Here is an 8903-nt window from a genome sequence, read left to right as displayed (position 1 = left end):
AGACTCCAAGCCTCCAGAGGCCTCATCTTCTGCCCTGCGCACTTGACAAGATGCAGTATTGTCAACTTATGATTGTATTGTGAGTCTTGGCGCTGTTCTTAAATCTGGGATGGCCTGAGACGCTACGCTTTCATTTTTTTTACAAAGGAAATTTCTAGCCCATGTGGTTGGGTGTAAAAACATGACCTTCGAAAGGCTCAAAACCCCAAAAGGAAAGAAAAATAACGCCCAATTTTTTAAATCCCACAATATTTTTTGGCCAGTTGTGATCTCTTGGAGCCTGACTCCTGAGTGGCGAACAGATGGGGCTGGCCCCCTTGCAAACACTTGGCAGAGTGTGGGGCCATCCCCAATTCAATGGCTGGTAACCACCAGGTGTTTGGGGATTCCCTGGCTTCTACCGTTAGCTCTAGACTCTGAGTGTTTGGAGGGGAGATCTCCCCTCTGGGGGAACAGGTCCGTGCCACACACAAGAGCCAGAGTCCGTGCCCCTCACCCTGGCTCTCCCGCTGGAGCACAGAGCTGAGGGTGATCAATACACAGAGAACAGACTCAGTCTGGCAGGGACCCGCCGCATCTCTCCTCCGATGAATGAGGAAATGTTGTTGCCGGGGTCCCGAGAGAGGTCGCAGCTCGCTCCTCCCCCCCACCCCCCGCCTCCAGCCCCCTGGGACCCTCAGCCCGGGAGAATCACTGGAGAGAGCCGGAATTCAAAGGAGCCGGGCGGAGTCCCAAGGCCGGGCAGGGCTCCTCTAAAAGGGGCTCCAGACGGGGCCCGTCTCCGGTCCGGGAACCGGCGAGGCTCCGCCCTGCTCCACTCACTGCACCGGGACAGAGCCCCCTGCTGCAGCTCACCCCGCTCGGCCCCCGAGACAGCCCCGCCCCGCCCCGGGCCAGGCTCCGGCTCCGGCCCCAGCCGGCCCGAGCCCGGCCTAGGCCCAGGAGAGGAGCCGGAGCCCCAGCGCCAGGGCCCCCAGCGCCAGGGCGCGCCAGGCCAGGGCATCCCGACTCCGAGAGCGGCCCCCGGAGCCCACCCAGGCGCCGCCCGCGCCCGGCCCCTCGTCCTCTTCCCGCAGCAGCCGCTCCTCGTCCCGGTAGTCCTCGTCCGGGCCCGGCTCGGCGGGCGGCCCGGAGCACAGGCGGCCCATGTTGGCCTTCAGCACCTGGCAGAAGGGCCGCTCGGGGCCGTCGCAGACGCAGCGCTCCAGCGCCGGGCCCCCGGGCGCGGCCAGCAGCTGCCCCATGGCGGCCCGGCAGGCGGCGGTGCAGCGGCGCCCGTTGAAGAGCTGCCCGCAGCGGGCCAAGTAGGCGGCCAGCGGCTCGCGGCAGGCGGGCTCCTGCTGGCAGCGGAAGCGGGCGGCGGTGCAGCCCAGGCCGCTGCGGGAGGGCCGGGGCAGGCAGGGCTCGAGGGCCGCCTTCAGCCGGCGGCAGCGCGCGTCCGGCCCGCACTCGCAGCGCTCCAGGGCCGGCCCGCTCCGGCTGCGGTTGAGCCGCACCAGCGCCCCGATGCAGTGGCTGGGGCAGCCGCCGGGGGCCTCCCCTTCCCCGGCCCCGCTCAGCACCGGCTGGCAGGCCGCCTGCGACTGGCCGTAGGCGGAGCCGCAGTCCGGCTCGTCCTGGCAGCGGAGCAGCGCTTCCCAGCAAGGCTCCCCCGGGACGCCGCCGCCGCCAGCCCGGCCCCAGCCGCAGCACAGCAGCAGCAGCAGCAGCGGCGGGAGCTGCCACATGGAGCGAGCGGCGCCCCGGGCTCCATGCGCTCCAGCGCCCGGCTCCGCCTCCAGCCTGCGCTGCGCTCCTACCCCAGGACCCGGCAACAGCAGGGAGAGGGACAGGTCCGGTGTCGGGCTGCCCCGGTCCTAGGGCAATGGCGGTCAGATCCCAGTCACACGTAGTGTGGGTGCCGGACGTCAGTCCGGTCCCCGGTTGCACGCCCCGGTGCACGGTGCAGTCAGATCGTCGGATGCACGCCCCGCTGTCCCGGTGCACGGTGCAGTCAGATCGCCGGGTGCACGCCCCGCTGTCCCGATGCACGGTGCAGTCAGATCGCCGGGTGCACGCCCCTGTCCCGGTGCACGGTGCAGTCGCGCCGGGTGCACGCCCCTGTCGGGGTGCACGGTGCAGTCAGATCGCCGGGTGCACGCCCCCGGCCCGGTGCACGGTGCACTCAGATCGCCGGTTGCACGCCCCTGTCCCGGTGCACGGTGCACTCAGATCGCCGGGTGCACGCCCCTGTCCCGGTGCACGGTGCACTCAGATGCCCGGTTGCACGCTCCCAGGCCCCACTGTGCAGTGCAGTCAGGCCCCAGTTGCACGTTCCCTCCGGTCCGGTGCACTCCACGGATGCAGGGTCCCGGTGCAAAGTGCAAGACACTGCCCTTCCAGCATCCCTCTGGGTGGCGGGGGGGAGGGGGGAGACATCCCCACGTACCAGTGACGGAGGAAATCTTTTCCATTCATCTTCCAGGCAGTTGCAGACCCATTGTTCCCTTTCCCCTCCTGTTGCAGCCCCTTCCCAAGGCCCCCGCCATCTCCCCGCCCCCTTCCCTCGGCTCTCCCGGCCTCCAGTGAGTCTCTACAGCTGCCAGCAGTGTGGTCTGGTCTCCGGCCCCCAGACTTTCCCAAAACGGGGCAAGAAGAGGTTTCTTTGACTAGTCTGTGCAGAAACCGGACTCCCTCGCACCTTCCTTCCCCCATCCTAATAATCATACACAGCCTTGCATGTCATACCTCCAACCGCTCTCTTCTGCTCGGGGTATTTCTAGCTGGCTAATCTTTCTGCAGCCGGCATCAGCTCAGGTCCCCTTTGCACAGTGCCCATGGCAGAGGTGGGGTGGGTTAGGCAGAGGGGGCTTTGCTGTGAGGCTTTAGGCCACAAGAAGAGCAAACATGGAGCCTCTGGCACGGTGGCGAGGTTGGCCGGGCTAGCTCTGGACCGTGCTGCCTGTCCAGGTGAGGAGGCAGAAGAGCTGACTTGGAGGACTCAGTTGGTTGCTGCTCTGCACCTGGTGCAGCCGTTTAGGCCTGTGCCAAATAATGCTGCCACATCAGAATGGCCCGCAGCCTTCTGCATTAGGATAAGTGCAAGCCACAGGGGGCACTGATAAACCAGGCTCTGAGCCTGCGTGGGTTGGGCCGTGATGGTGGTGACCGTAAATGGAGGCAGCAAGGTGGGCACTAGATGGGTTACACCGCCATGTTGCACAATTGGGCTTGCCTCCGGGCAAATTGATTTTTGTGCCTGGTCTGGGGAAATGTCCCTGGCCAGGCTGCCTGAGACCTGTGTGGAGAGGGCGACAGGGCTGGGCTTGTGGTGAGGGATAGAGAAGCAGAGGGCTGAAAGCGAGCTCTGGGCGTGGAGAGGTCCATGGTGGTCTGGTGGGGTTGCTGTGGATGTGGGAAGAGAGTGTGAGTGAGTCGTTGCATGGATAGTTTGCAGCAGGGCCGGTGTGTAAGGGCTGGCGGTGGCCAGGAGTTTAGAGGGGAGGGGGGAAGACGAGGATTGGCTATGGGGTTTAATCACTGCAAGCAAAAGGGGTGAATAGCATTTTCTGGACTGGTTCATTCCCTTTGTCTCCCGTGGGCCATGCAGCGAGCTGGTGCCTTTATGGCAGAGAAGATTGTTCACGCCTTGCAGCCTGTCAATAGGAGCCTTTTTCAGATGGCCTCTGTTTTACTGCCATTGCCTTTACAAAGCGCACTTGAGAGCCTGCAAAGAAGTGCAGTTCACTCCATTTCCCCCAGCTATTGAAATGGAAACGAGCCTGATTTCCCCACCCTCTGGGCTTTCAGGGGGCGGGGGTGCAACAGCCCCCAGGATTCTTGCCAGCTGCACAATAACACAAAGCTGATTTCCCTTGGGGAGTGTAGCGGGGAGGAGAGAGGAATGAAGATGGATTCCAGAAACAACCTCTGTGTCCCCCTTCCCCCCCCCATGCATTAAACTAAAGAATCTGCAAGGACAAAAGGTCTGATCCTGGGAGGTTCTGAGCGCACTCAGCTTGGGTTCCAAGGGCTCTGAAATGCTGCCAAGCCACTAAAGTGTAGACGGGGTTGAGTTTCCTTTGATGCACACACTGCACCCTGAGGGCTTGTCTGCACTGGAAAATTCCCTTGTGTGTGAACACGGCCTTGTGTCAGGGTAACCAGCACGCATTCAGCACAAATTAGCACAGGGTGTAGACCCAGACTGTTGTGCTTAACATTGTGTCAACAGGTTGTGGTTAAGCTTTGGCAAGCCAGGATGTTAACTAGGACAGTTCTCATCTACACTGAGGCCAGGTCAATGCTAAGAAATGTGTGATTCTAACCTGTTACCAAACTGGGTTAAAATCTTGGTGTAGACAAGGTCAAGTTTTGCATCAAAGCCTACGGTTTACCTCAATTAGTTAACATGAAAGTACACTAGGATTTTAGCTGCTGTTAATGTGCCGGAGTTAACACATGTAACATCTTTATTCCCAGAAGACAATGCCAAAACGCTAAGCCGCGTTTAACATTGTGTTTGTTACCATGATTCCTTGAGGTTGTGTTCTAACACGTAGCTGCCCTTTAGGTGTGGTAGGAGGTTTTTATCAGCATTGATTTGGGATGATCACTTTACTTGTGAGTGGCAGAACCATCTTAGACTCATGGCTTCTACAGTGCCAAACCATGACATATTCTGGATAGATTTTACAGGAAAACTCTTCTAGAAATGTCATAAAGAATTATTCTTACTGCTATTAGTCCTGGTTTACCTTCGGTAAAATTTCTTCAGGAAAGTGAGTCCAACAATTCAGGCTTCAATTTGAGGGTCCTAGTGGTGTGACACTGTAGCCAAAAGAGCTAATACGATCCTGGAATGCATAAATGGGAGAATTACAAGTCGGAGCAGAGAGGTTATTTTACCTCTATATTTGGCACTGATGGGACCACGGCTGGGAATACTGAGTCTGGTTCTGGTGCCCACATTTCAAGATGGATGTTGTTAAATTGGAGAGGGTTCAGAGAGGAGCCATGAGAATGATTAAAAGATTAGAAAACCTGCCTTCTAGTGATAGACTCAAAGAGCTCCATCTATTTATTGTATGAGTGTCTCTATGGGGAACACATATGTGCTAACGGGCTCGTCAGTCTAGCCGAGAAAGGTATAATATGATCCATTGTCTAGAAGTTGAAGCTAGACAAATTCAGACAGGAAATAAGGTATAATTATTTAACAGTTAGAGTCATTAACTACTGGACAAATTAGCAAGGGTGGTGGTGGTGGATTCTCCATCACTTGTAATTTTTAAATCAAGATTGGATTTTTTCTAAAAGATCTGCTCTAGGAATTATTTTGGGGCAGTTCTCTGTTCTGGGGTATACAGCAAGTCCGACTAGATAATCACAGTCACAGACTAGATAATTATTGTGATTCCTTTCTGGCCTTGGAATCTATGAATCAATTCTGAGTAACACATTTTACCTGAAATAGCTTTTCCACACATAATGATGGCAGGATGTTAAGGTCTGATATTTTATGAGTTACAGCACCACAGTTAAAAGACCCTGAAAGCAAGAGGAAGGATGGACCAGCATAGCACTTGGGAAACCTGGCTTCACTTCCCTGCTCTTGTGCAAGTCACTTAGCTGCTCTGTCCCTCAGTTTCCCATCTGTAAAATGGGGATACCAGCACTGGCGTTTTGCAAGGATAAAGACATTAAAGATTGCAAGGCTTTAGATACTCAGTAATGTGGGCCATATAAGTACCATGATAGACCAACATTCCTGCCTTTCTGACTGTATAAAGTACCTGCTTGTAGCCTTGATAAGTGCTGAGAGATTGGATCTGGAATCTGCTGCTGGTCCAGGACTGAACATTACATGTCCTAGGTGTTAGGTTAGTGTAATTTTGGATGAGGGGAGTCTCACATTGCAATGAAAGAAGGAACATTTCTCGAAAACAGGGGTGTCAAACATAGCTGCGGCCCAAAGAATTAATTTTCGTGGCCCGCACACTCTAAGCACTGCTGGCCCGAGTGCCCCCAGCCCCTGGAATGCTGCTGGCTGCGTGGCACCACAGCGCCAGTCCGTCCTGCCCCGCCTCCAGAGGGCTGCCAGCTCAAGCGCTCCCAGCCCCCAGAGTATTAAGCGGCTATGGAAAGTGAATCAGTGAAAGCTGCGCCATTGTGCTGCCCCTTTAATAGTACATTTTTTTTTACAGTGTGGCCCACCAAGTGAAATAAATGGGCCTTGTGGCCACATAACTTTGACAGCCCTGCTCTAACAGCTGGTAGATGTTTTTAAATGGCAGCAGCTGAGATGCACAAGGGGCTTGCACCAGTGGAGCTATGCTGATGGCTGAAATCAGGGCAAATCTCTCATCTAGACAAGGCCTGAAATAGATGGAAAGCCCGGCCAATCTGTGCTGTATTTAAGTGTTTGGTCTCAGCTGAGCCTTTGTTACACACTTCCATGCATTTTTGGCAGGATAAGTACAGGATCTTTACACTTCAAGGAGCCAGTTTTGCGTACCCGGCCCGTCCCCCAAACAGAACTCACATGGAGTCAGTCTGGCCTTAGAGGAACTTGAAAAATGAGAGAGGCATTCAGGTGAAAGGAGGACTTGCAAGCACAAATCCATCCTGAGATAATTTGCCTCCCACCAATAAAGTCATTAGCAGCTGCTCTCTTACATTTAAAACAGCTGCTCTCCAGCTGTGTAATATCTTGCATGAGTGCAGTGGCATGTCACAATGGACGAAGAAACAAATTACATTAGCAATACCGTGTGCGAAAAGGTTATTATAGCTGAGATGGTGGAATCTAAATCCACCAATACGGAGAGACTGGGAGGCAGATCCTGAGCTGGTGTAAATGGGTGTAGCTGTATTAAAGGCAATGGAAGTACCCTGGCATAAACTGGCTTTGACCGCGCTACACCAAGTAATGTCACTGGATCACTGTCTTGGTTTGAGTGCATGGGAGAGGTAGCGGGCACAGCTCTTTTGGTATCAGTGGAGCTACCTTGATTTCCACCAGTTGAGAATCTGGCCCGTGGCTTTTCAGGAGCTGCTGCACCGACTGAATGCTGAGCAAGCAACATTTCAGGAGACATGGGAGAAATGTTTGGCAGTAAACTATAATTGACGCAAAGAAACAATATAAATTTGTTCCTATAATTGTAGAGGAAGGCTGCGCACTAAGGATGGGAAAGTCTCTTCACCTCTGTGTGTACAGCACCCGGCACACGGTTCCAGATTGGGGCCTTTGGGTGCAACCATTATATAAATAATTGCTAATTAATTATCCGATTTTTTTTCTTTTCCTCATTTCATTGCACAGGCAAGGAGTTGTTTGGATCAGTGTGTATGTTTTTTTCCATTGTGTAAGCAGCGCGAATCACATCTCACACCAGTGTGGTGCATTTGCACTGGGGAGATTGCACTTTGTTTCTATACTGGTGCAAAAAAATCCCAGTATAAATGGGCTAAACAAAGGCGAATCAAACCTCGTGTATCAGGGCCCTCAGCTTGCCACTATGGAGGTCATGAAAGAATTTCTTTCTCTGACGTATAATTGGCTAGGTGCATTATCAGCAGGGCTAGATTAACCGCTAAGAAAAATAGGCCCTGACCCCAGGTCACATGATAATGATAAAGTAAAGCCACCAAAGCCCCATATGAGGATGTGTTTAGGGCCTGTTTGCCTTAATCCAGCCCTGATTATGAAGGTGTTTTGCTTTTCTCTGAGACATCACGTGCTGGTCCCTTTTGTGGTCACCCCTTCCTTTCGTGAGCAGTTCTGAATGCCAGTGAGATCTCTGACTGCTAAAATGCGGGTTAGCGCAGTATAGTTTTGTACAGAGTGTCACTGTGGGATGCCAGTGCTGGTGTTCCGAACCAATCATTCACATGCCTTGTCCTATGCCTTAGGTGTGGAGTGGCTGAGGGAACTACACGTGAGATGTCTGTGTGTTCAGATAAAGAAGTCTGCACCGCGAGTTCTGGAGAGCATTTGAAAGCCTTTGCGAAGTCAAAAGTTACCGAGCAAAGCGAAAGAGGAACCCTCTGGGCAGGAGAGCTTCTGATTCCTCCACTGCCTTTTCAGCCCATTTATTAACAGGCTAAGACGCAATGGCAAAGCTGTACAGTACTTTCAGAACAGCCTCTGCAGATCCCCAGCCCCGGGATGTGTGTGTGCTGCTGGCACCATCCACGTGAAACCTTATGAGAAGTAGTGACCATTGAAATGTTGGCATAAGTTCTCGGCAGTCTTTAGTGCAAGAGTAAGATTCCCGTGGCTCCGCTCCTGTTTCGCCACCGTAGGCTTTGATCCATTGTCTCATCTTTAATGCTCAGGCTTGCCTTTAGTTGCGGGGGAATGAACCAGAAGACCTCTCGAGGGTCCTGCCAGTCCTACCATTCTATGATTCCCTGCACTCCTTCAGCTTGCGCAGCACTCTTGTTAAGTGGTTCCTGCCCCATGTTGTTGTGTGACTTCTGCACTGGTATCCTTGGGCTCCTTGCCCAGCCTCGAGGTTGGGTCGCTTCCTCCGCTGATCTGGTTTGGGTGACCAGCTTCCAGTTAGTGCATCCTCCCTTTGTTTTGGGCGGAGACGCTGGGTTCCAAACACAAGGCGGTGACCTGTAAGCAGCATGCTTCTTGCGTGTGCAAGACATTCCTGCGTCAGAGCAGAACTCACACTTTCTGCCGGCCCTAGAAGAAGGGGGGATGCACTCTTTATGCTGGGTTTACCCCTCGAGCCGGCAGGGATAGACGGTGTCACCTGAGATTCCCCTCGCCCGGAGGAAGCACTTAAATCTCCTACTGCTCACTCTGCAGGATCAGGCCTGTTTAGTGAGTCTGGTTGTTACAGAACCAGTCAAATGTATGAAATTTCATATTCAGACATGGTGTACATTAGCTACCGTCCCTGTTC

The 8903-nt window shown here is 54.1% G+C and overlaps 1 protein-coding gene across 1 annotated transcript; it reads right to left on the bottom strand.

Moving 5' to 3' along the window:
- Window positions 1-773: 773 nt before the first annotated feature.
- LOC137144370 (growth arrest-specific protein 1-like) lies at window positions 774-1978 on the bottom strand. The gene has a single exon (XM_067534634.1). The coding sequence runs from the start codon at window positions 1725-1727 to the stop codon at window positions 933-935; it is 795 nt and encodes a 264-aa protein (XP_067390735.1). The 5' UTR covers window positions 1728-1978; the 3' UTR covers window positions 774-932.
- Between the last annotated feature and the right edge of the window lie 6925 nt (window positions 1979-8903).

Source organism: Emydura macquarii, unplaced genomic scaffold (genome assembly GCF_026122565.2).
Source record: "Emydura macquarii macquarii isolate MOO-44397 ecotype Brisbane River unplaced genomic scaffold, CSIRO-AGI_Emac_v2 contig_3451, whole genome shotgun sequence".
In the NCBI taxonomy this organism is placed as follows: Eukaryota; Metazoa; Chordata; order Testudines; family Chelidae; genus Emydura; species Emydura macquarii.
This window is presented reverse-complemented; position numbering and strand designations above follow the sequence as displayed.